This window comes from Aulostomus chinensis, chromosome 7, assembly GCF_037954235.1.
Source record: "Aulostomus chinensis isolate RoL2024-O1b breed Wild chromosome 7, RoL_Achi_v1.0, whole genome shotgun sequence".
NCBI lineage: Eukaryota > Metazoa > Chordata > Actinopteri > Syngnathiformes > Aulostomidae > Aulostomus > Aulostomus chinensis.
Genome location: NC_141326.1, coordinates 21382724 through 21409764, shown reverse-complemented (window position 1 = coordinate 21409764; position 27041 = coordinate 21382724). Strand labels below are relative to the sequence as shown.

At 41.5% G+C, this 27041-nt stretch overlaps 2 protein-coding genes across 7 annotated transcripts; one reads left to right on the top strand and one right to left on the bottom strand.

Annotated features, from left to right (window-relative positions):
* Positions 1-73: 73 nt before the first annotated feature.
* gas2a (growth arrest-specific 2a) lies at positions 74-18900 on the bottom strand. The gene is made up of 8 exons (XM_086209202.1): positions 18645-18900; positions 14616-14777; positions 11898-12028; positions 7473-7614; positions 5920-5983; positions 5553-5781; positions 5288-5395; positions 74-1611 (listed from the first exon to the last, which is right to left on the bottom strand). The coding sequence occupies exons 2-8, from the start codon at positions 14758-14760 to the stop codon at positions 1402-1404; spliced, it is 1029 nt and encodes a 342-aa protein (XP_086065328.1). The 5' UTR covers positions 14761-14777; positions 18645-18900; the 3' UTR covers positions 74-1401.
* Positions 18901-19186: 286 nt separating this feature from the next.
* Positions 19187-26030, top strand: fancf (FA complementation group F). Of its 6 annotated transcripts, none has more exons than XR_015117130.1 (5): positions 19187-19518; positions 19744-20816; positions 22520-22611; positions 25287-25347; positions 25575-26029. XR_015117130.1 is itself a non-coding variant. In XM_086209201.1 (3 exons), the coding sequence occupies exons 2-3, from the start codon at positions 19796-19798 to the stop codon at positions 22558-22560; spliced, it is 1062 nt and encodes a 353-aa protein (XP_086065327.1). In that variant the 5' UTR covers positions 19187-19522; positions 19744-19795; the 3' UTR covers positions 22561-23014. The 6 variants fall into 6 exon arrangements, 1 of the variants encoding a protein (XP_086065327.1); XR_015117127.1 differs by having other exon boundaries at positions 19187-19522; positions 25575-26028; XR_015117128.1 differs by lacking the exons at positions 25287-25347; positions 25575-26029 and adding an exon at positions 23103-23251 and having other exon boundaries at positions 19187-19522.
* Positions 26031-27041: the final 1011 nt, after the last annotated feature.

Genomic DNA, 27041 nt, shown 5'->3' with positions numbered 1-27041 from the left:
TAAAACACATTTCTGCTACGCTGGTGGTGGTGTTTTTGTAGAATTGTAGTTTTACAGAAAAAAGATAATAGAGTACAGACAGGCATTGTGAAAATGAGAATTGATTGCTTGTTTATTTTTTTGTGTTTAACCACAGAGCTTTTTATTTTTATTTTTTTTAAGATATTTATGAGAAATGATTTCAAACCCCATTTATTTCTTAAGTGTGGTGCACAGGTTGTTGTTTTTGACGTTTGAAATTTTACAAAATGTGTCCACAAGGTAGGACATGCAAAGCTGCTTATCTCATTTAAAAGACACATATAAATTCTTCATGGGGAAATTTAGACAAACGAATACAACACATGATGATGAGTCGAAGTAGCAGATATCAACTTAACGAGGTAAAACTGATTGAGTTTTAATTTCTCTGCCTCTAGAGGTCAGTACCGTACAACAACTCAGCCAGTACATCTGATTGTCACCGACATTCAACATTACCTACATGAATGTTACTGCATCTTGTAAAGGTGATTGTGTAATACAGTGGAGTATGTAAAACATAAGAATCTAATAATTAACTGATAAAAGTACAAAATAAATTGCATAATAGCTATTCAACACTGGAAACTTCTTATGATATACAGTATAAAAAAATGGCTTAACATTTATGACCAAAATATAAGAGCATACATCCCACCAGTCTTTGGTTTCCTCCATTTGCTTTGGTAAATTGATTTTTTGATATTTAAGTAATATTGTCACAGTTGTGGTCTAAATCTTTCCCTGTACAAGCACAGCTTTTTGGGTAAAGTTATCAACAAAGTCATAAATCTAAAACGGGGTAAACTGTGACCTCAGTAACTATGAACATAAATCTAAGAGATCACACTACAAGCCTCTTTACACAACTTTAAATCATGGCTGCAATTGTTTCAGATATTCAAATGAGTGAAAACTAAAGTGAAAAAAAAAATGAACACATGAGCTGCGTGTAACATATAAACTGGTCCAGTCAACAGGTTCGTTAACGTTTTCTGATTAAAAATGTCAAGAAATGTGAAGTAGAGGCATAGTGCCAAAGAGCTTAAAAGCCATTTCCTCCCAAATAATGTGCAAAAAAGGTTAATGAAAATAAAATGCAGGTTGATATACGATGATCGATAGGAGAAAATTAAAAAAAAAACAAAGTAAACTACGACTGTACTAATGTCAGCTAACTCCTGATGACGTGATGTTCGACACATTTTAAAGCTGTTTACATGTATGTAAACCTAAATCAAACAGAAGAAGATTTCAGGATTATTAATACAGGATAATTCATAACATCACCAAATGCATCACTTCTCAAAGATGCTGTTGGTTCAGTATTTTTAGTGTAGGTTACACAGCCACCTCCAATGCCTCGCTGCTTTTCAGTCTTCACTTTTTATTGCGGTTGTGGGCTGCCACCACCATGTAGCTGTCCGGGGTCAGTTCCTTTATATTTGGGTACTTGCTGCTGACGGGGGACGTCTTGCCCTCCACGCGGGAGATTTGGAGCATGCGACACGGATCATGTTTCAGCAGGTAGCTCTCAAAAGTCTCCCAGCCTCCACCAACGCGCACCATGACATGCTTGTTGTGCAGCATCTGTAGAGAAAAGCAATATTATTGTGACAAAGGAGGAGCTTCAGCTGCTTCTGTCTGTAGGACTCATGTCATCTCCCTGATGGAGGCTTTGGGGTGAAGTTGAGTGAGCGTTGCTTTGATGTCAGAGCTTATTGATTGATGACCCTGGAGGGCAGCTTTCTCCTGCTTCTGCTGGCCTAATGCCATGTAGAGCAAGACGCTAACAAACACGACAGATTCATCTCTTTCATGTCAACAATACAGAAAGCCAAACCACTGACTCTGCTGCAGGGGTGGGAGGGTTAAACCATCATGAAAATGATCAAATAGAAAAGAGCAATCTGATGATTTCTGGGAGTTCAGCTATTTACCCAAATCACTGCAGGTCAAGAGGACACGGCCTGGACACCAGTGAAAATGTGAAATGATCCAAATAGTGAATCATCTCATATGAATAATAGAGGATAAACACTTAAATTATGCGGTTCACCATGGGAAATAGATTTTTGAAGGTTTATAGCAAGATCTGAGGAAATAAACCATCAAAGTTAAGGATGTAAATGCAGATTTCAACTGTATCATGTTCAGCCCTAAACCAAAGATCTTTGAATGCATGGTAGAGAGCCAGTATTCTTCTGCTCATTGAAGCTGGCTGACTCAAACACATTTTAGTGGAAAACAAACTCAATGAACCATGTGATCTACCGTAGGAAATGAGTCCCACCTCCTATTGTGGAAACAGGGATGATGCAAGAGCAACGTTGTACCATGAAATTACTTTATTAATCCAGAAATATTCTGACATTCAGATGAGTCAAAACTGGAATAGTGATTTCGGATTCCAGCGTTTAACTGCTTACACTCTTCTCTGGTCCTGGCTTGTTTGAGTTTGCAGAGAGCTCATGTGGACTGGGCATATGACTGTGTGCATGATACAGTAACTAAATACCATTCATTCAATGTTAAATTCAACACTGAATAACACCAAACTGAAACATACACACACACTGGTTGATCAAGAAATCTGTTTTATGTCCCTCAGCAATATTTGCTTCACACCGCACATTTGCTACCATGGTTGGCTACCATGGCAACATCGCCTGTTATACTAAAGGGAAGAAGAAATAAAAGGATGTAGTTTATTGGAAGCTCAGACACTCACATTCCCCAAAGGCCCTGAGCATTAAACACGTCTGTCCCACTATGGGGGCTCTTCAGCCTCCCCCCCCGCCCGAACTCATTTATGTGGCATTACTCCTCCGATAAAACAAGCTCGTTCACATAATGCCTTTCTCAGGGTGAAGGTAAATAAGGTTACGATGACATCATAAAGATGCACAAGCAGCTAAAGAATAGCTCTGAAAAATACCAAACCTCATTGTTGTGTCACTTCAGTGGGGCGAGATATAAGGCCTCCAGCCCTGCACCAGCACTACATGCAACATTTATAAGCCCCTTAAAAGAATCAATCTAGAGGGCAGAGTCAGGCCACTTCTTCCAATCACCAGCACCAGGCCTGCAGGCTTTTGAGACTGTAGATTTAATGGACCTGTGTGATGCAGAGGGGTTTCAATCACGCTGCTTTGGGACAAGACCCTTGTTGGACAGAAGGACAGAGGCCCGAGGCTGAGCTTTGACAGCCCTCCTCACAAACAGTGGGGTAACACTGCCCTCCTGTTGCAGCTACAACCACCTCATTTATTCCAGGAATGATGCGGGTCAGACTGTCAGGCAAGTCTTATCTTTCCTCCCGACAGACGATGACCTCACTGTGTTCATGCCTTTATAGTGTTAGCAGCTGGCGAGGGGTTAAACCATCGAAGGAATTTTAATTAAAGCATCTCCACTGTGAAGAGTGTTGGCTGGGAGACAGAGGACGGAGGGACAGATGCTTCCTTCAGCACAATGTATGTTGCTCACATACTGTAAATGTGATGACACGAGCTCATACTAATGAATAGTTCAACCATGAATTGTGTCATTATTGTGCAAACAACACATATTGCATGCACTGCTTCCTAGAGGAGATTTTTCTTCTGTCCCAAAAGTGGACATTTTTCGTAGAGGGCCTGAGCTTACTTGTTGGACAGATTAAAAAGCCAATTAGATTTTTCATGTAGCAACGCAAATAATTTTGCTTTACATATAAACCGAAGCCAGAGTGAGCTTCTTTTGTCTTCATTTGTCCTTAGTTGCCCAGCAACACTAGAACTAGGTATTCAGTCATCAAAAAGGCATCTTATTAGCTTATTGTAGCTGTGAAGGTCTTATTCGAAGAAAAAAGTGTTCTTTTGCGTTCAAGATACATTTCATAACAGGGTTCAAAGTGTACATGTGATTTGATACTGTAGCTGTAGTATAATGTGCTGACAGCAGGGGACGGCAGAGTAAATCCATTCATCTGCGAGGCCCATTCTTAGAGGTGTGAATCCAGGTTATGGGTTGCCAAGTAACCAGGATCCCAAGGGGACCAATGCTACATCTCTAATCTGTGCTAGCTGGAGAATTTATCTCTCCCAAATACCCTTTATCCCTTCACTCAGAGCAAGAGTGAGAGTTCTGGGCCGATAGATCCAATGTAACATTTAATCAGTTCACCAGCCAGAATTAGGTGATGTAGCTAAATAAAATATTTTCCGAGTAATAACACGGTCTTCAGATCATATGGGAATGTGTAGCTATTAGGATCTCTTTATAGCCAGTGAGTCACATTATGGTTGGCTGAGGAGGGACATTGTCAGAATACCATTTCCAGTAAATGAGACCTCACAGCGAAGGCGGGCTCTTCACACAATGGATGACTTTCTTCCTGAAGCCAGCTCCGAGTATCAACATACATTCTGCGTGCATAGGCACTGAATGGAGAGAGGTTTTGCACTGAAATGTGAAATTCTATTGTAATCAACACCAAACTAGTCCTAAAATTATCGACCGGATGAAACTCTATCAGCATGTGAGCTTGTGCGGTGTGTGAGATTTATTAGTCAAAGAAAAAAACCCTGTATTGTACCCTTCTCAGTTTTACCCTCATGTCATCACATGTTCTGCAGCAAAAATGCAAAATATAAATACATTTATTTTAGATGAAAGATACTGGCTCTACACTATGCATCATCACATTTCAACAGGATATATTGAACTTACTGGTACATTTTAGCATTAATTCACAATTCATTATAGACAGGCTAAATTAGCATTCATAAATGCAAACTACAAAATTATTATCAACAAGATGCATTCAAAGGTACATGTGTACCTGATCTGATCAAGCTAGCACCTCATTCACTCTCAGCAGATAGTCACATGGATAAAAGCAGCCAAAATGAATTCCCAATTTAGGGCCACTGGCTTCAGCTTGTGATCCTTCAGAGCTCCAGAGTGATATCGGTAGTTGCATACCATAACTCCTGGTTCTACTATAGGTTCTCTCTGGTCCCAAAATGGTTCCCTCACACAGCGGGGACTCATGATTGCCTCTTGAGGAACAAAGTGACAGTCTGAGACAACAAGAACAATGGCTGTGCTTACAGATAGTCCCTTTAATATATCCAGAGTGATACTGTAGGTATACCTCTCAGTCCACTAATTTAACTTCTGGTTAATTTTCTGATGCAAAACTTTGAAATCAAAACATTTACTTTTAAGTTTCAATATGTCAACAAATGTTGTAAATATTAAGTCATTTCAATGTACTCACTCGTATAAAGAGCATTTTCTCTCCAACACGGTAGCGGCCTTGTGAATGCCTCTCTACATGGAACTTATTTGCACACGTACAGGGGGGATCATCTGCAATATGTCTTACCTGTAAAACACACACACACACACACACACGCACACGCACACACACACACACACACACACACACACACACACAAAGAAAAAGATGTTATAAATGTTTGCACTCGCTGTTTGCACTTATAGAAAAAAAAAGTAAAACCACTCAGGAAATGCAGACATACGGCGTCATCCAACAGCTTCCCTGTACTTTTCTTGCTTGAAGTTACTTTGGTAAGGATTGGGGAAGGGGAGGGGGAGGGGGAGGGGGAGGGTGATGGGGAAGGAGATGATGACGGTGATGGTGGGAGGGGCTGAACTGGGGATGCAGGGGATGGAGGAGGTAGAGGTGCTGTCTCTTCCTGTTCAATCTCTTTCTCCAGTTTTATAAGGCCAGGAGGTTCCACATTGTACCTAGAGCAACAACAAAGAGTAGTGTACATTCCATAAGCGCACAGCTAGACTAAGACAAGGTTCAAAAAATATTGGCAAGTGAAATCATGAATAAACTGAAATAAACATGAAGAAACTGAATGAAAAGCTTGACCGTACCGGGAGGCTATCCGCCCCAACTCTAACAGACAGAGGCAAACTTCTCGTGGCTGCTTGTGAAGAACTACAGAAAGAAAAACAGTTTTGAATTGGGTAACTGCAGTTTATGAGCATCATATGGTTTCTGTAATGGAGGCAATGAGTGGCCGGATGATGACAAAGACACATCAGAGTCTACAGTCATGCTGGCGACTGTCAGGCTGCACTTAATCGCAACAGTGGGTTGAACTAAATGCTCACATCAGCGTGCTAACACGCCTCCCAGCTCCACTGGTCGACCTTTGAGACTTTTTAAGTTGACGTTTCACACTAGAAGTGCAATGGGTCCAATGTGCCTTCAAGATACACTATTTGCTTCTGTCTGTCATCAGCCATGTGATATTGCTGTAAAGACAAAGCTACAACACTTGTATCTGGGTCCATAATATTATACGAAATCAGTTAAAATGACTCCTGCATCTAACTTAGATTTTTCTGTGATTCGTTTATAATGAACAGATCAAAATGATGCTGATGAAAACACAGGATGATGAAGTCACACTAACAGAGTTCGGGACCACTGACATGTTGTAATTTCCACATCTTGAGCTATTCTGAATAAATGGGTTAATAAAATCCTCCTCTCCTCTTCAATCTCCTTTAATATCATATCAAAAGAAAATGAATGTTGCTGCTCAACCTCAGAAATATCAGCCAGAATGTACATAAGAAATATGATAGATGGGACACACCACACACCACACCATGCATTACACACAGTTTATCCACTGCATGATAGCAAACCTGGTGTTGTGCATCTACGGCTGAACTGATCAATCCATCAGTGGAAAGACAAGAATGTGGCAAAAAGAAAGAAAAGGAAGAAGAAACAATGTCAGCTGCTGTTTTCTGTTTCTCACACCATTCCAAATCACAGTTAGAGTTTCCTGCATGTCAGGGTATGTTTGGAACATGGCCTTCAGACATGATTTGCAAAGCCTATAAAGTGCCCTGCTGTTTTCTACCATCTATTACAAGAGGGCGTAAATATTCTACGTATTCCTGTTACTTGCGTTCTCACGTACTGTACATTTCATTATCATTTCAGACATCTTAACCGAAATCCTTGAGGCAGATTAGAGAACAAAGGTAACACACCCAATAATAAGGAAGAGACTCTGGGCTGAGGGAAATATTTGCATAATGTTGGCCTACTTTCCCGCTACATCATACACCTGTGCTCTGTTTGTTTTATTCTGGATATTCCCTGTGTTGTTAACTGCAGGTAGGGCTGCTCTGTTAGCAGTATTAGCTGCTGTGTTTGTATCAAACCAGTTGAAGCACAGTCTAGAGATGTGAGTCCTTGGAGCCACAGAGGGGAGGAGGGATAAGCAACATGTGTGATAGGCTGTTCTACCTGTACAATCAAGCCTTTCACTGCAGACAGAAATCCGAGTCCTCTGCCCCAACAGCGCCCTTGACATCCTAATCTGACAGTGTTGCACGTAAGGAAACTGAAGCCTATACAATCCCCAGCCTTGTGATGTTTATGGCAGAAACATGTGAAAACTCACCTAAACCCTCTGACTCAAACAAACATGTTTCCCCAATGCCAACCTCTCGGCACCAGGCCAGGAAGTTGGCTGTGTTGTCCCGAGCAAAGAAAGAGCCAGAGGGAGCACTCCGGCGACACGGTATCCTCCGATGTGGAATAGTCTGTTAAAGACAAAGACAGGTGGGTAGTTTTCCTCAAATATGCAACTAAAACTGAAGGAACAGGATGTAGAATTCCCCCAGTTCTTCATTAATGGATACTAAACTTGATGCTGGTTTTATCTCTGACAAGGACGTTATGATTTTGGTGGCATTTTTCTGTCTGTCATTAGGATCGTGCAGGAACTATTAGCTCTGTTTTCAGCAAATATCTTAGAGGGGTGTAATTTGGGCCATGGTAGAATCCATTGTATTTGAGGGCAGATTAGTCATTGCGCCACCTGGTGGCAACTGAAACAAACTCTTTTCTACGTGTGCATAGTCCTGGTGGATTGACCAGGTCTGTCCCAAACTGTTTCAGAAACACCTTAAAGTCTTGGTGATTTACTGTGAAGACTTTTAGTTTTTGTTAAATCACGCAACTGTGGCAAGATGTCCAAGTCAAATATTTTTGAATTTTTGAATCCAGTGTGTAGGAGTGCTCTGAACTCTCCTTCACACTGGATTTAAGTCATAGCGCTACCTAAGCATTTGATTTACTTGAAAATATAGAGATAGATCTTCAGGCAATATAACAAATTATTATATAGTAAATTTCTCTTGCGCCACCTCGTGGATGCATGTGTGATACTGCACCTCGGTGCATGCACTAGTCTGCCCCTCATGCAAAATCCAAATATTTCCACAGTCAAACACTGGCACTTGTTTCAGGTGTGACAGCACCTGCTCATCACTGATTGTTGAAACGGCTCTGAGTTTGGCTGAGTTCACCTTGGTGGAAGTGTGAGCCCTCCTGGTGCTTTCTACTGTACTCTGTGCTTGACAAAGAAAACAAAGAAAATGTCCATGAGGGTGACCTGCCCACAAGGTCTCCATCAGAACACAGGACCATAAGTCTTCATTGACACCAATTTCTTCTCCATCTGCTGAAGCTCTGGTTTCAGCCTAGAATAAAGGGCCTTTTCCATGCAGATCAATATGGGAGATGGTGGCAGATTAGAAAAGTGGGGCTACTTTACCAGGCCCTCTATGATTTGGGATCGAATAACACACATATGAGTTTCAGCCCCCACACGGTCTGTTCTGGGAGATTTATGCGCCTTGCTGTGGTTTTATACAGGATATGTGCGTCTGTGCTATGAGAAAGGTGCAATGAGCTCATGCTGGAAATATGCAGGCTTTTGTGGGTATTTTTCTTTTCTTTCCAGGCTCTCCTTTGGCCTTTTTCTGGGATCCTTTCTGTTGTTGAATTACTTTGCATTCCTAAAGAAATAGCATTGGCCACATTTCCATGAGAGGTTTGATCAGACAATCAGAGTGACATGTTATTCTTTCTGCCGTGGCTTACTAAATTATCTGCACCATTAAATGTCTAATAATTTCAAAATTGAATGCATAAGGAAGCATTTTCTTACAAAAGTGCCACGGCAATCTCATTCGCATCAGTCTTCTGAATCTTAATGAAATTTCAAACCTGTTGCTTCTACTCTTGGATGACATGGCTGGATTGAACCGGGCACGTGATGGTAATATGACAAGGAAAAAAATTGCCCCTTTCATTCCTCTGTAGTTGATATTAATAAACACATGGAAATATTTGCAAGAGTCAGCAACCGCAAAGCACAATTTATCGTTTTTCTCTGCTAGGATCACTTCATCTCACTGCCACTGCAACTTATCATGGGGTTTGAAGGCAGGCACACATTTGCTTTTCAGTGGCCAATCAAAACAGTAAACAACAACATCTGAGTCATGATAACAAGAACGCCATATTTTTACATCATTTAGTACCTGAGGGGTGTCAACCATGTGACACTCAACAATGTGGTTACTTTGGATCTTCGGCTTTCAATGTGTCAACTACGAGTCTGTAAGAAGGTATAACAAGGAAAAACAGCTTGACGCAAATGCGTAAGCACAGACTATACGTCTCCGTTCTTTTAGTCTCTGTCTCTCTGATGGGTTCCACAATCAATAGGCTCCTCTATTTCTGTGGATCGTCCTCTGTCCCACGGTCATTGACCTCAAGTATTTCCTCACATCTGCGCTGCTGCGCTCACACTGAGATCAGGAGACCCACCATCATCAGCGCAGTAATGCCTCGGTGCAAACATCAACAACTCTCACTGAAGTGCCAACAAAGGAGTCTTTTGCTTCCCTTTTCCCCTCTGAACAGAAAAATGACCTAATCAGGGTTTTCCTCCGTCAGAACCATAAAACCCCTCCGAGCACCAGATGTCGGCTCGAAGTGTAAGAGAATAGATATCAACAAAGTGCAGATTGCATCTAGGATAATGACTGTCACATTCAGAAGTGGAAAATGGAACAGTTTTATTTCTATTTTTAATGAGAAGGTAACATATCTAGAAAATGTAAAATCATTACTTCCCCCAGGGAGGGGATGTAAGAACTGATGCATGTTTGTTGGTTTGTTGGCAGAAAAACTAAAAAAAAAACAAAACTAAACACACAAACGGATGTTTTCATGAGCCTGAAGAAGGTTCTAGGCCACTGGCAGGATATAGCTATTAGACGAATTTCGATCTTTTTCCTTGAATACATGTGAAATGTTTGAAAGAGGAACGTTTGGGCATATGGAAAACATCTTGATGATATCCCGGATCTGTAATCCAAGAAGACCTCTTTTTTGATATAATAGCCGATAGCTCTGAATAATTTAAGTAGCATATATTCTATAAAATTCTTAAGATGAAAGGATATTTATTTTAATTGGAGAGATAAGTATTGAACTACTGGAGATGGTATGGATCATCGTTCAGGTCAGTGATGCAGAAGACCTTTGGTTGCTGGGAAGAAAATGAAAATTATGAGCAAATTTTGACGATGGTTTATTCATCCATCCATCCATTTTCTGCCGCTAATCCTGTTAAGAGTAGTGGAGCCTATCCCAGCAGCCTTTGGGTGAGAGGCAGGGTTCACCCTGGACAGGTCGCCAGTCCATCACGGGGCCAATACATAGAGACAGACAACCATTCACACTCACAGTCACACCTACAGTCAATTTAGAGTATCAATCAGCCTTGTCCCCTCTTGATGTCTTTGGACTGTGGGAGGAAGCTGGAGTACCAGAGAGAACCCACACAGGACCAGGGAGAACATGCAGACTCCACATAGAAAGATCCCAGCGAGGGCTCGAACCCAGAATCTTCTTGCTGTGAGGCGACAGTGCTGACCACTGCAACACCGTGCCGCCCTTTGATGGTTTGTATGGATTTATATTTATGTAGGTGCCCTGTGGGAGTTACGCTTTATCAGAATGTTTTGGAGTCACAAATTTGCTCAGTTGAATGTTTCTGTTTACTTTTATGAATTTATCTGATGTTAAATTGTTTTCCATCGGTTTGCCAGTGATATCAACCCATGATTCAGTAGCCCCGAGGATGATCCAGCCTAAAGCTCTGCACCCTAATGTGTTTGTTTTGAGCACTGAACAAATTAAATATAAATTTGCACTGATTGCTTTTGCTCAATTAACCACAATCAAGATTTCTTTTTATCTCTCCTTAATTCATCAAACTCTTACCAAGACTCACAACAAATCAAGAATTAATGGGATTCTGCCAGTTCTCACTTGGGCCCCTTCACTAGATGTGTCCTTGCCAGCCTTATTCTTTCTCTCTGCCTTGCTGCAGCCCATCCCCCATCCCACCCTTTGTCCACGACTTTATGAAATTTGGAAAACCCTTATAAAGTCTGGATATGTGTTTGCTGCAGACCTGAGAGAACTAATCTACAAGTAATATAAAATAGGATATTTAACTGAATGGAACTCAGAATATATTCATTCACATTCATAGTCTTCTTGCCAAGGTTGTAAAGCATGTTGCTTGAGAGGAGAAGGGCTGATAATAAACGCTTTTATTGATCTTATTGAGTGACACCTGATATTAGGATTTAGCAGTTTAACTCAGTTTCAATAATCTATACTTATGAGCTTGAGCAATCCATTACTGGTTAATTATGCACAGAAACACGACTAACTCCTTTCTCGTTTTTTGAGGAATGAGTTTGAGTGACACAAACAAGGATTTTAGAAGTAATACGTATTACATACTACTACCAATTTATATCAAATTTAGTCAGACAGATGTTAAAAGAGTCAAAAGCAATGTGATTCTAAATTTAATCTGATCAAGTCTCACATTTGTATGAATAATTCTCCTTCAAACAGCCAAATTTAACTGGGAGTTTGCATGAGAACAGCCCCCAGACAAGTGTCTCCCTGTACCCATTATCATACCAGACTACCTGAGGTTTCCCACTACCTTTCTGTTGTTGAGGGCCAGCAGGTCTCCATTACTTTGCCTGAACTTCTCCTGCAGTGTCTCAGCCAGCTGGCACAACAGGGAGCCATTGTCTAAGCGATCCATGAAGCTGTCAGCTGTGATTTCCAGGCCTGACCAGGGGGCACATAAAGAAAGAAGAGAAGTACATTCATCATAAAAATACTCATTTAAAAATATACACTGTATAATGAAGTAAAATGGAATCTCCAGTCCATTCCCAGTCGAGGCGGACCGTTTTTATTGCCTTTCAGAAACTGCTTGCCTGATTGAACCAGGCGCCTTCTGCTATGCTCAAGCTGTTCTAAAAATGTTCTGATATAACAACTCTGTGGAGGTGGCAAGGACAATGTCACGTGAAAGATGGCTTCTGATGGAGTAAACCCTCATTATCCACTTGTAGAGATAGACTGGTGATCAACATGTGGTGTCCAGTTCACTGACTTCCAGAGGACCATTCTTTCTTAGTTAGGTCATCGTGAAATTGGAGGTGGTGGCAGGGGGATGTCTGTGGAAAGAAACTGGAGAGTTTTTTTTTCATCCCTTTCTGTTTCTTATAGGAGGAGGGGTCTAGGGGGGGTTCTCAGCATTTAATGAGTTCCAAATGTTGCAATTGAGCCCAGAAAAGAGAGATTGAAATCTTGAGAAATACTCAGTGAGCTCCCGTCTCATAAGCTCATACTCTCCCTCGCTGAGTGAGGAAAATATATTCCAGAGAAATCTCGAGAGAAACATTTAAACTCAAGTCCTATAAATTGCTTTGCTCCCCCCAACCTCCCGTCACAACATGACTCATCAGTAAGTGTCCTCCTCCCGCTCAAACAGTGGATGCTTCCTCCGTATCGCTCCTCCCACCTGTAGTTGTAAATGCTGCTTAGCATACCGATGCCTTCCTCCTAGAGAGGTGCTGAACATGTGTGCTTAAACACGCAGAAAAAAGATGTTTGTGTATTTACTGATAACAAACAGATGCTCTGGCTTCTCCTCAGTCCTGAATCCCGAGCCAGAGCAGACCACAGCTTCATAACTCAGCTGGCTCTAGTGCAAACACACAGGCCTCCAGAGATAACCGAGAAGATTGTAAAACTGTTTAAAGGTGTTCACACACGAGCGAGAGTCAGTTACAGGAAATAAACAGCAGCTTTGAAAAATCATTGTTGGACCGAATACCTCTTAGTCACGAACTAAAAAGAACAATTTAAAATGTAATTAATTCAGTAAAGTTAGAATTTAAGGAGAATATTGTGGCGCGTCGGTAGCTACCTTCTTGCCTTCAGTGTCTTTTAACAAACTGATAATGGCAGCCAAACAAATGCTTACTTCTTAGACGGTGTTCTACTCTGGTGGAGGAATCCAAAAAATCTGTGTTTGGCTTACAACCACATTTTTGTCCAGCTCCTCAATGATGCCACAGTTAAACCTGCACATCAGCAACTTTAAATAAACCACGAGCAAGTAGTTTTGACTTGTCTCTCTGACTACAACTGCAAATCGTGGATTCTTCTAGCGACTTCACAACAGACTTTTTCATTCATACTGAATAACATCTTCAAACCAGCATAATAGCAAATAGAAGTGAAAGAATATACATATAAATATGGATACAAACAACAACAAACACATGACCAATACTAAACACAGCAAACACAAATTTAGGCTGATACATTCTTGCCCGAAGGCTGCTGGAATAGGCTCCAGCCCCCCCCCCCCCCCGCGACCTTTAAAAGAGAATAAGCGATAGAAAATGGATGGATGTTTCATCAATAAATTAAATTAAGAAATTTAAAAATATTGTTGTCTATGAACGACAGATCATTACCAGACAGATGATGACGAAATGACCGACATCAGTCAATACGGGTATGACTGCCGATACATTACACATTCCTCAACTAACATTTACATTCGATAAATGACAAAAGACTCTTTTTTTTTTGACAAACAAAATGTTCTCACTGTTTTACTTGTGAATAATATGAACATATAAACCAGTCGATGATGTTATAATTCACATACACCTGTCAAACTGGATTCGCCGTATTCAGATCAGCTCCTGCGGTGATTCAAGCATTTGTTTTGTGAATGAACGTGCAGCTGAAGAAGCACAATGCACACAGTGATTTATGATCCATTAGCTGAGGATCCTGCTGCTCCTGGGCTGCACGCCTCACCACTGGCTGTGCATTATTCCAGAACTGTTAACAGGAGCCATTATTCAATTAAGGCAAATCTATGAGAAAAGAAGTGAAGGTGGAAACCGGTCCACACTAACTTTGAGATAGTTTGTATAATGAGGGTAAGATCGATCCCAACTTCCTGCAAATGTGATGACATCAACAAAACTGGTTCAAGTAAGGTCAAAAATAGTCACATTTTCTGGATTTTCTTTTTTAAAGCCAAGCATTTTCAAGGCTAGAGTATTTAAGAAAAAAAAAACAGCAGTAGAAAAAAGTTTTTTTTTTTTTAACAAAACTAGACATTTTGCAGAAACTTTTAACCACACTGCCATTTTACAATGCAGAAATGTAACTATTTAAAAATACATTTTCAACTGGACTCAACATACATACAGTGAAATAACTGCATATAATTTACATTGACACAATTTCCAGATTACCTGAGAAGCAAAAACATGGAGAGCAGCAGGATTACTGGTTGAGTGTGTACAGTAAATATGTTGTGTATTTATGTGTTGCGTACCAAGAATATTATTGAGCCACAGGGCGAGGTCTTCCTTCATGGGCAGCAGGCTGGCCTCATGTCGGCTGGCCAGCCACTGCTGGTACTGCTGCATGTCTGTCAGGCTGGGCCCGCTGGGCTGTTTGGGGCTCAGGAAGCTACACATGGTTCCCTATCCACAGCCTGAGGATGGAGAACGAACAAGTTTGAAAAGAAAGCTTAACACATATCATGACATTTAATAGAGAGTAAAAGATAGACTGTATTCTGAGTGACACCTGAATAGATACAAATATATACACATTGATGTGTTAAACCTGCAATCATCGGGTGAATACTTTGTAGCTTTTATGAAACCCATAAATTATACAGGTTGGAGGTAAAAGTTATGAGCCTTTACAGCGGTATACAAGTAAAATATACATTTTTCATGTGGCTTTTGAAGGCTACATTCACTAATATGGACTCAGTTCAGACTTTCAGAGCACCTTTGATTCATTTTGATTATCTACATTAATCTACATACCAATATACTGAGCAACAGCTCTGTTGTTCCCAAAAAGAGCAGAGGAAGAAACTGAATAAGGTAAAGAGAAAAAGGAGGTGTACGTTTGTCCTGGTTGGTCCTGGTGTGGTTTTCGGTCCACCTGACAACATGAGACATTCTCATGAACCCCGACAGCCTAGTTTCTTCCTCCGTGGACAAGAGATACTTTGATAAAAGCCAGTTTCATACAGTGGGACTTCTATTCATCAACAGCACAAACAAAGAGCTTCTTCAGTTTACTCAGAATCTATGAGGCAGTCCATCATGAATCAATTCACCCCAGTCAACACTGCAGCAGACTGCATTTCATATCAATATTCTGTGTAATATTTACCAGCTTCTCACCGGGTTTAATGTGATGTCATCGAGTAAATGACAGACAGTTGTCACAGTTTTCCAATATCCTGCTTTGCTGAGTATTTGCCATAATGTGAAAATCTTTCCCTTTTAACTCAATTAATGGATTTGCTACACGAGAAGAGAGTGACTGACAACTGGGCACCAGATGTAAGACACGAGCACATTACCAACACATGTCAACAGCTCTGCAGTTACTTTTTAAAGAAACAAAAACATTTACTCATTGACGTGGAAAAGCTGTGTGTGACGCGGACGGGGAGGAGGCAACTTAGCTATAAAGATGTGGTGACATCGCAAAGATACCGAGGATGTTTTCCAACGGCCAGTGTAGAAATCACGGAGCTTCATTTTAAGAATAGAGGAGGAGGAAGACCCAGAAATTTTTTTGAAAATGTGGTTTCAAAATTTGTTTATGGAGAACCATATAGTAGGGAGCCAATAAACGTCTTAAATGATAAGTTAACATTTTTTTGGTCTGTTCCTCCTGACGTGCTTGTCTTTAAAGAGTCATTCCTGTCTTCCAAGATCGGTTCCCACAGCAGTCTTTGTGAGATGATGAATTGATGAGATGACAAATGCAATTCTTCCCTCGAATGTTTCCTTCCACTTCTGTTCAAGCCGCATCAAAGGAACACGCCAACCTTTTGGGAAATAAGCCTATTGTCCATCATTTTTAGTGCCAGAAATGCAGATAGATTCCACTCTGTGTGCATTACAGACCCCCATCAGACGGCTGACTGCTGGTTAGCTTAGTTGTAATAAAAGTTAGCGATGGGGTACAAGTCAAAAAGAATTTTCTCCAAAACAGTCTTTGAGTGCGTTGATAGAATAGGGGTTGTGTATGAAAATTACAAGTTGTTAATGTATCAAACATACGAGGAACTACTTCAACTGCCTCAACTGGAAAGTAAAGAAGCAAAAGTGAAATCTATGATGAATTTACATGCAGGCTCATCTTCCTTCGGTAGACAACAAGCAAAAACATTTTGCGCATTTCAAACGGAGTTTGTGTCAAACAAGGAAGCATAGCTGCCAGGTATGAACAATTAGTTTACAGTGGCAGAAAATGTCCTCTGCATACCGAGGGAGTTTAACACAATGCGAGGAATCTGACCTTTAAAGCTGTCTAACATTTCAAGGTCCCCCTTGAGTTGGCTGCAAGCAAATCACACCACAGTGCAACACTGGACATCAGGACCTTGATGTCTTACCAAGGTCGTCTTATCTTCCTGAAGACAAGGCCTCCTCGCTGCCAACACACACTAAACTCTGGAGCTCAACACTGACACACAGGTGCTACATTCTCACAACCACTGTGGTGCAGGCGAGCAGACAGAACGAGGGCACTGGGACAACGTCTCACAGTACAAGACCCAGTCATACAAGGCCTTTCATTGCTAGCTCACAGCTAATCTAGCATTTGATGTTGGAAACATACGAGCACATGAAGAATATGCAGACTTGCATGTAGATTTCATGCTGCAAGGATTCAATCCACCTTTTAGAGAATTTATCTTGATATTTGTGTACACCATTGTTAAGCATTGCCCCAAAAACACAAACACACAAGACTTTAAGGGTATTTACAAAAATTTGTATAAATTTCCTGGAGACGCACCTGCAAAATATCAGCATTTTACCAACCGGGGACATTGCTTTTGTCCCAAATTGAACATGTTTACCCCAATTAACTGGTAATAAGTCTGGTTTGTGTCCCTGAAATTGGCTTAAATCATACCCACCGTACAGTGCGCACGCATATTCTTAAAGAAGTAACACTGCCAATCTGCTAGAGAGCAGACATCTCCTAAAACTGCAGGCTTCATCTACTGATGTTTTCAGGAACAAATGCAGGATCCACATGTTGACTCGATATTCGAAACAGAAAACAAGAAAGAGGTGACCTGTGCAGTGCAATAATACTCAAATATATAATACAAATATTTAAATGTAAACATTTTCCCAGCACGAAAGTCCTTGTGGCTGTAGTAAAGCCATCATAACATATCGCAGTTAGCTGCAGATTGATTCAGGGAAGGCATATGGATGGGAACCTCAGCTGCTGAATCAGATCAATTAGAAAAATCAAAAGACTCTCTGTCCTCCTCATCCTCACCACCCTTCATGCTTCTCACTCCCATAACTAGCTGCTCTGCTCAAAAAGGAGCAGACTCTCCATGTGTTAATTATCAGGTATCAGACTGAGCAGCAGAGTCCATCTACTAAGTCCCTGTCAGCAAGTTTTACAGAGAGGGTTGAAATCTATTTGTATACCCAATAGAAAAAAAAAGGAATATTTGTAGCAATTGTCTGTGTAATCTAACATGTAACAGCACAGGATACAGTCTACAAGACTGATCCTGCTAACAGACCCAGAATATTACATCACATAGTCCATATAGAGCTTCACACATATCGTAGTGTCAGCCGTGACCCAGAGCCAGTTCATTCTAGATTCATAATATATTAAATCTAATAAACTGTGTGATGTCTTCAATAATAGACGGCATATGGTGTATTTGCATTGATAGTAAACCCCATTTCAGTTAGTCATACAAGTATTCATACAGATATTCTTGCATACTTATTAAATGCTGTGTCTGAATCGATTTAAACATGCATTTGCAACTGTAGTAAAAGTTGAAAGCTGTCTCCTCCTTGACAACTGTCACAAATAGAAATGAAAGCCACACCAAGCATTTTACCACTCAGGAAAAGGGATCAAAGAAGGACATGAGTAATGACAGAAATCCAGCAGAACAGTCACTAATTAAAACCTGTGTGACCTGATTGACTGACTTCACAAACTGCAATTAGGTAAAAAAAAAGAAAAAAAGAAAAAAGAAGAAGAAGCAGGATGTGTATGTTTTAAATCAAAGCTTTTTTTGGGGGGGGGGGTTGTTTGAAATACTAGTTTATAAATCTATCTAGAATCAAGATTAATTTGTACCCCAACTTTAACACAAGAAAACAAGTTGATATTATTCTACACAGCTCCACTAGAGAGAAAACCCTCAAGTCTACCTGCACTACATTACACCAAAAACTGAATATGCAAAAGACATTCAAAGGTCTAACATTTAAATGGCAACATGAGAGCCAAGTAGATGTGAGTCAACAAAAAGCTCCTTATCTGCACTCACCCTGAGGGTTCAGCTCGTCCGTGCGCACCTTCCTCTCACTCGTTCTCTGAGCTGCGAAGTCCCAGTTTGCATGCTTTTCACAGCGTTGCACCGACCCACAGGTTATGCTCCAAAACTCTGAATCACTGTGGACCGGGGAGGTCTCTCTCACTGCGCATTTGCACAAGGATCTGATTGCACACGCACACACATACACACACATACACGCGCGCACGCACACACACACATACACGTACACACTCGCATCACGCTGCCCGCTGCAGCTGATGGGAGGGAAGTTGGAACTGTATATCTTTTCTCCTCCCTTCCTCTCTTGTCTCTTGTGTTGTTGCCTCAATATGAAATTTCTGGAATGAATTCAGCGGGACATCCCGAGAAAAGCATTCCCTCTGTACGATATCTTTCTTCCTCCCCCCCCCCCTTCCCTCTCACTTCGCGTCCGATAATCCAAATAACCGACTCTGACTAGAACAAATCTGGACTATTATATTTACCAAAGCGAAAAATAAATGATAAGCAATTAGTGAGGATCATCGGGGAACATTGTTTGCATTGTTTCAATTGTTCTGCTCGTGGAAATGTTGATTGTTTTTGTGTTTTTTTTTCTAATGGGGGAATTGAATCATGTGATACAAGGAATTTGCAGGATGAATTGCTTGTAAATACACAAAGGAGGAAACTGACCTGTTTCTTCTTCTCTTTTTTTTTACCTCTTTGTCATTAGTTATTTTGCGTTATACACACAATTTCGCCACGTTTTTTTTTAAAATTTAGAATACATCCATTGCTTTTATTTTGAAGGCAAATAATTACTTGCGCATGTGCAGTGAGCTAACCGGAATAGAAAACAAGTCGCAAGAGAAAACGGCGTGAAGTGAGTAAGTTCGACTGTATTTTTCCTTTTAATATTGTTTCGTTATTGTGTGTGCCATATTACCGTGTGCGTACATGGCGTCTCTTTTATGACTGTCTTTACCGTGTCACGCGGTACTTGTTGCCCTGTCCTCTGACTGTAGCTAACTTGCTAGCGTTAGCACAACATAGAAAAAGAACGGGGTACGCTATATGTGAATATTCTGGTTGCTTCTGCCCTCCTCAGTGGGACTCCTGCCGCCGGAGCTCTGAACTCCTGTGCCCGCAGAGAGCGCCACATGGAGGCGGTGTTGAAAAACCTGTCGAGCACGGCGGAGCTGCTCGCCGTGGCGGCGAGGAGCAGCGAGGTGGAGCAATGGGACAAACAAACCCTGTCCAGAGCTTTTGCGTGGGCTGGGTACTGCGAACACATTTTCTGTAGGTTTCAGGATAACCCCGCGATAAGAAGGATTTTGGAGAGACAGTTGCAGCTCACTAATTTCAGTTTACAAGCTGTCTTCCCGGGCTACACGGATGTCTCCTTCACGGACCTCTCCCGTTGCCAACACTTGTTACTCGTAGGGCTGCTGAACAACCCTGAGCTACCAATCTCTCTCATGAAGATACTCTTTGACACAAAACCTGGAAACATCAAGCACGGACATTATGAGGATGTTACAAGCATGTGCAGTCACATAATTCAATGCAAATCCGCTTGCAAAATCCTGAGTCCTCTCACAGACCTGTCAGCGGTGGGTGCTGATGCTGAGGTTCAGGGGTCAATGCTGATGGAGAGGCTGCATGTCCTGCAGAGCCAAAGCAGTGACGCCAGTCAGACACAGCATTTTCTCAACTCCGTCCTCCTGGAATGTGAATCAGAACATTTCTGTCTGGTAGTTGCTTCAGCTCTGCTGACACAGAAAAACTCTGATGCACAAACTGCCTCAATGGATTTCCTTTTGGACTGGCTGAAGCAAAAAGATGTCCTGCTGCAGCACATGTGCTCTGCACTGCCCACTTCTCTACTTCAAGACTTGGCCAAAGAACACCTCAAATTCAGAAATGCATACTGCGACATTCTAAAAAAGTGGGCCACAAACTTGGAGTACAGTATAAATGACGGTGAATGGGTTCAACGCAGCACAAATCCCTCCGTGTCCTTTCAGAAACTGATTGAGCACTTTTCAGCCTTGTTAGAGGCCTGTCCGTCAACAAGGAGGACTGTAGAGGAAGAGCTGAACACCTTGAAGATTTCTGATGGAGACTTGGATGTCAGAGGTCTGAGTGTTTGGGGGGACCTTTTATCAGAAATGTACAAGTGTAAGTCTTAATGAAATGATAAGATGATGAAAATCTAGCCAAATATGTACTTTTTTCTTTGCTTGTATAACAGTTGCCTCATTATTTTTGGTACCAGCTGAAAATATTGTGTTGCACACAAACTAAAGGCTCATGAAAATATTGCTTAGATTTCGACTCATTCTTTTTCAGACAGCGTTACTTTTAAATTGTGGCTTTGTCAGCTTTAGACACTTCTGAAAAGTCTTTTTTTCAGACAACATTCTGCCAAATATGAGACAGCTTTCAAAAATGTTAGTATTCCTCTTAACCCTCGACCTCAAATTAAAAGTAGGTTTTGCATTCGTATTCTTGTTGCTTAAGTAAGTTGTAAAAAAAGTGTAGGTTTTGATATCAATTATTTAACTTGAATATTGAATTGTCACCTGTGTCTTGTGTTTTTCTAGGAAAGAAAAAAAATGAAAAGCATGATTCTTAAATTTCATCCAGTCAGAACAGTTTAACTCTCCATGTTGCATCTTGTTCATCGACTTGGGTAACAGGGTAGAACAAACACTGTATTGTAGCTGAGAAATGAAACCTTTTTTTTTTGTCATGGACATACGTGTTAAAAGGAGAGATTCTCTCTGTGGATGCAGGTTCATTTATTTATTCAAGACATTTGTGAAGAACATGTCCACGATATGATACGTTAACTGTTGATTGCCACACCCATAATTGAAACGTTTAATTGCTCGACAACATCCTGGATTGCACAGATGGTACCAGCATCACATGCTTCCTGGTAATCAGCGGCAGAACGTGACCTGAGTCCAACTGAGAGCAACTGACAGGCAGTGGGTATTTTAAACTCTGGTGACTTATGGCATCATTTGGATTTGTCACATCCTACAACCAAATTATTTTAAAATGCTGTCATGAGCTAAAAAAAAAAAAAAAAAATTAAAACAGCATCTAAAATAATTGAAAAACAAACAAACATCTGAATATGTTTGGAGCGTCAGACAACCTCATTGTATAAACCAATATTCCTTTCTTTAACTCTACCTGAAACAATTACCACTTCATCACCATCTGCCAGTATTGCCTCTGGACTATAAAGCAGCGCTGGGTCTCACTGTAAAGTTTTGATTGGCTGTATGCCAGTCATGTGATTTGACTGCCAATTCACACATCTCAGCACTGGCGCATGTGTCAGAGCACCTCTGCGGTGGGGGATCAATTAGTCAGATCAGACATCTTCAATCAAACCCTCCACAATAGCTGGTGTGTGACATAACTCTGGGAGACAGCGGATTAGAGCCCCAGCCGCCGCGTGCAGGGAAACACCAACACGGCCACGGCTCGTTTAACACACCGTGAAAGCAATTCACGTAGAAACAGACAAGGGTCACTGAGTAAGGGGCAGCATGTACACAAGCAATTTATTCCCAACCAATGAGGAACATATGCATCAGATGGAGGGAAACCAACAAATGCTGAGGGGATCCGGCTGCTCAGCTATTACATGCAAATTCAGCTAAATTTGATTTACTCTTTGAATTTGGGTCGGATCTGCCGTTGAATCAAGCACAGAACAATTCTGCAAGCTAATGAAAATGTTCAGCGTCGTCGTGTTGCCAGGCAACAGATCAACACCCAACCTGTAGGACTGAACACGGACAGACGATTTCATTTATTTATTTGATTGTTTTAGATTTTGTGGTTCTTGCTGTTCTTCACAGCCTTACACGTGACTGGCAGAGTGGGCGAGCAACCATGGTAGTGATTCACTATCACTGTCACTGTCTGCCTCAAAGAGAGAATCAACAGAAAGGTAACATACTGCAGTTGTCTAGATGCATTTGTAGAAAGGACCATCTGTTAATAAATGCTAAACAGTATCTACCTACATCTAGGACTGGTTGACATGCAAATCCGTTATTGCCCATTTCATCAAGAAAGTGGTATTGTCTTCGAAATGTTTAAAGCTACCATGTGTAAGCTCCTGCCAACTATCAGCTATGTTCTAAACCAGCAAGGTCAAATCATATTGTTGTGTTACTAAGTCACTCCAAACATCAGGAAGTCAATTAAAACCAGCCCTCTTCAAGTGGTTGAATATATCAGTCCTTAAGTGTAGTGGTAGCTACTAGCTGGGCTACTTGAACCCCAGACAACATTGTTATCACGTAAACACAGAATAGTGTTGGTGGTAATATGCATCATCATCTTTGATAAAATGCTTGCTCTGAGTCATAGGAGATGTTTCTTCTTCTTCCCCTCGTCTTGTTTAATTTTTCAGTCTCCTGTCATGTTTTCTGCCAGCATGCAGCAACAAACTGCAATGAGACGTGCTGAGGATGATTGTTCTGCGGCTTCTGAAGGGTCCTGACGAAGAAGAATGGCATTCATTAAAACTCAGATCCAGCTCCCATCTGGTGGTGTGAATAGGGAGTCCTCTGAGGGGCGGGGGTGGAGGAGGGGTGGGGTGGTAGAGCCCTCCCTCGGCACGTGCCTAAGCCGCTCCAGCCTGGCCCCTGTCTGGCTTGGCTGACAGATCACGGAGGCAGGAGGGCCCACGTTGCACACCTGTGTCCCGCTCAGAGGACGCCGGAGATCATCAGGCATGCAGAAAGCCAAAAGGACAATGCTTTAATTTTGGTTTGTTGTGAAAATGTGAGGAAAAGGCTGATGCTGTGTTCTAGCAGCACCGGTGCTTTCACTGACTCATCTGAACAGTGGTGCTGCTTTTGAAGGAAAAAGGATGAAAGACATTCACATCTTTAATAAAATCTTCTCACTCTCACACTCCAGTGAGCTGCTGTGGTTGCAGATTTTGACACAGAGAGGGAGGTGTGTAGTGAAACAGGTTGTGTCAGGAACAACAACAAAAAAGGTTAATGTGTATTTTAGCCTTTTTTCTTCAATCACAGATGACAAGCGGAGGATCACAATACAATATCAGCTGTTGCCTGCAAATTATTTTCTCCAGAATTCTCTCAGGAGTGCTTTGACAGTCTGGAGTGTATCGTGTAAAATCTTATCAGCCACTCATTCTTTGTCTGTGTGTGTGATACCTCTCGAGCCTGCGTGCTGTCGAGAGGGAGTGTATGAAGCTGTCAACATCATGTGATATGGGGGAGGGGAACTGGAACAACTTGTGATAGATTACCTCACATACAACTAGCAGCTCTGTGCGGGCAGACAATTGGATGCAGCAATCTCCTCTCCCACATCCTCTGATCAAGGAAAGAGCAGCACTCCCTCAACAAACAGCAGCTCTAAAAATGTAACCCCGATGTGTAAACCTTGTGGCATTGCTCATTCTGTTGCATTGTGGGTAAGTTTGCTCCTCGGAATGTAAGCGCCAATGAAATAGTCTGCTGCTGCTGCTCCTCTGAGCCGAGCAAGATGAAGATGTTTTACTGTCGATTTGCATATCACACAAAAGATTTTTTGCTTCCTACTTCTACTGAGCATCATTAGGCTCTGCAAAAAAACAGACTGTGAGAAAGTCTATTAGTTTAGCAGCTCGTGATGCTTAAGATATTCTGTGGATGTCTGGCGGTGGTTTTAGAGCAGGTATGTTATGATGTACACAATGGGCTGAATTGAGGTTCCAAGCAGCAATTTAAGCTTTATTTATGGGAGGGTTTGTGTGTATGTGTGTGTGTGTATAAATCCAATTGCCCTGAGGTTGCACAGGGTATCATAAAACAGTAATTATTTGAAATGCTGACATATAATAATAGCCAGTGACTTGATCTGGGATTATTAGTAAATGAATGGTTGTACAGGCAGAGATGGCTGTGTATAATTTGGACTGCAGACGAAGGCGGGGGGGGGGGGGGGCGTCAGGAGGATAATTGCATGCAGGCGGAGTCCCAAGGGAAGCGTGCAACCTCGTCATCAAACACTCATTCTGGCTGGGCCTCATCCTATTACAGTCCCCCAGGAGCCAAACTGCACCTGCCCCACAGACTGACAACTGCTCAATCCCCCTTCGTTCAACCCTCATGACTCCAGCACCCGACGACATAATGATCAAACCTGCTGAAGTCTACATCCAGGCAGGTGAATCCAGCAGATTTCAATCCATGAATGAAGTGTTGACACTGTATTGTGTCCAATTACCGTGCGCCTTAACAAGCACGTCACCGGTGCAACAGCCGTGACTACCGTGGTTGGTTTGGCAGCAGAAAACATGTTCCACGTGACTGGTGACACAATTGGGTTTCCTGTCAAATTAACACGTGCACGGAGAAGCAGGCCGTGGAGAGTGTTAATGGTTTCCCCTCCTCAGCCAGGCAGATTATCGGAAGAGGGGGTGTCACCGATTTAGAGCTCCTTCCTGTGATCAAAGCATCAGTCAGTACAGCACAGAACTACTTCTACCAACATACACTAAATTGATTCAAACTGTCAATCATGCGCATAAAACCGATGGTCAACACCATCCACAGTCTGACTCCCCCCACTTACAATCTTCTTGCCTGTCTGTCATTCCAGGTTTGCTTTGCAGGTAGCAGCGATTCAGGCTCCCTTGGCTCCGTCCCACATTCACATCAAGGTAGGAATTAAATGGCTTCCAGTTGGTCACTTGGACATCATGTACACCTTTGAGAACTCTGATATACCTCTGCTGAATCTTTAAAAAAAAAACAACAACTGTGTTTTATGCATCTTTTATGCATACGGGATCTTCAGCTTCTCCTCGCTGTAGGGAGAAGCTCAGTGTAATGCTTGTTGGACGGATGGACGCCACGTCCCCTGAATAATTCAGCTCCTCCCTGACAGGTTGAAGACTTGCAGCCTTAAGATCCATGAGTTGGACATTGATCAGAGCAGCACACATCCACCACTGAAGGTACCATCACCGCTCCCGTCTTCCAGTCGTCAGATTTACCAGTAAAGTCACCAAACTTAATTCACTTTTGGCTCCCTGAATGTGCCGATGGACTCATTCAACTATCCTCCTACTCTTTACGGTTTGCAAATGGAAAAAAAAACAAAACAACAACAACTCTTTAATTCTGGGCAGATGATGCATGCAGCAACTGGAGATACTAACAGAACTATTATTTAATTGGGAGGATTATAGCATCAAATGTCAACCTACATCCTCTCATCTTTTTTTGTTCTTAATTTTTTGAGTCAAATAGATTTGTTTGAAATAAATTGTATCCACTTGCTCTACAAAATCTTTCCACACTCATCCTAGTATTTCAAATAACCTCTAATCTTGATTTGCATTTCCATTATTCTCAATTTCATCTCGTTCGACACTTGTGACCATTAGCATTTGGTGCGAATGCTTTCTGGCAATGTAATAGGAATTGGACTGGTTGTAAGACACATAAAATGTAAATTAGCTGTGTTTGCAGTGTAATGACTAGCTAATAAAAGATATTTTCATTGTTCTTCCAGAACAACAGAACTAGCGACTATCATTCGTATGGGAAGCGTGATGTTTGTCTGAATTCAAACATTTTTGTTTAAAAAGTCTTGCGCATTCTGGAGGTAACAGTATTGATTTCTCACGTGATTAGAATTAATGTTGGAGCCGGTCAATAGCTGAATGTGCTACATGCAACACCACTGACCTCAGACATGCAGAGGAAGACACTGTACTCTGTAACACTGCAGCTTTTTCAATTATTCCTCCCATTTTGTTCTTTTTTTACAATTCAGAAAGGTGTGAGGAGAAAGTAATAGGTTTGTCACACTTTTATACGCCTACATGACACCTTTAGCAGCAGGTTTTACAGTCCATACGAAAGTCTCTAGGAAGAGGGACAGTGATCCCTTTGTAGCATTGTAAACACCAGAAATAGCATTAAAAATCACTGCTTTTCTCTCCTTTTACCCATTAACAAGCTGGAGGGTCCAATACTCTCCCCTGGACCCCAGAGACCCTGGCCATTGATTTGCTAATGAGAAACGTGGAGAGAATGGGAGGTACACGACACTGAGCAGGGAAGGTGGTTAACTAGCGAGGTGTTCCACCTCTGTGGACCCCAAACATCTCCTGATAAGTTATAGTCTAAAAGATCAACACTAAAAATGACAAAACATCACTTTGAGTTGTTTTCTTTATATATAAAATGATATCAGCATTTTATAGCACTTTTTGACATCAACATACCTCTTCATGAAACACAATATTTGAAGCCATAAAATCACATTTATCTGTATACATCGACTTCAGGCACACGGCCATAACAACATCTTTTGGTCATCTTAAACATTCGTAGATATTTTATA

Excerpts from the sequence above, each read along its gene's own strand:
- fancf (XM_086209201.1), top strand. The coding sequence starts at position 19,796 with ATGGAGGCGGTGTTGAAAAACCTGTCGAGCACGGCGGAGCTGCTCGCC. Across the intron at positions 20,817-22,519 it reads TTTATCAGAAATGTACAAGT|CCTTACACGTGACTGGCAGA; the intron begins GTAAGTCTTAAT and ends TGTTCTTCACAG.
- gas2a (XM_086209202.1), bottom strand. The coding sequence starts at position 14,760 with ATGTGTAGCTTCCTGAGCCCCAAACAGCCCAGCGGGCCCAGCCTGACA. Across the intron at positions 5,782-5,919 it reads TTGGGGCGGATAGCCTCCCG|GTACAATGTGGAACCTCCTG; the intron begins GTACGGTCAAGC and ends TTGTTGCTCTAG. Across the intron at positions 1,612-5,287 it reads AGAAAATGCTCTTTATACGA|ATGCTGCACAACAAGCATGT; the intron begins GTGAGTACATTG and ends TTTTCTCTACAG.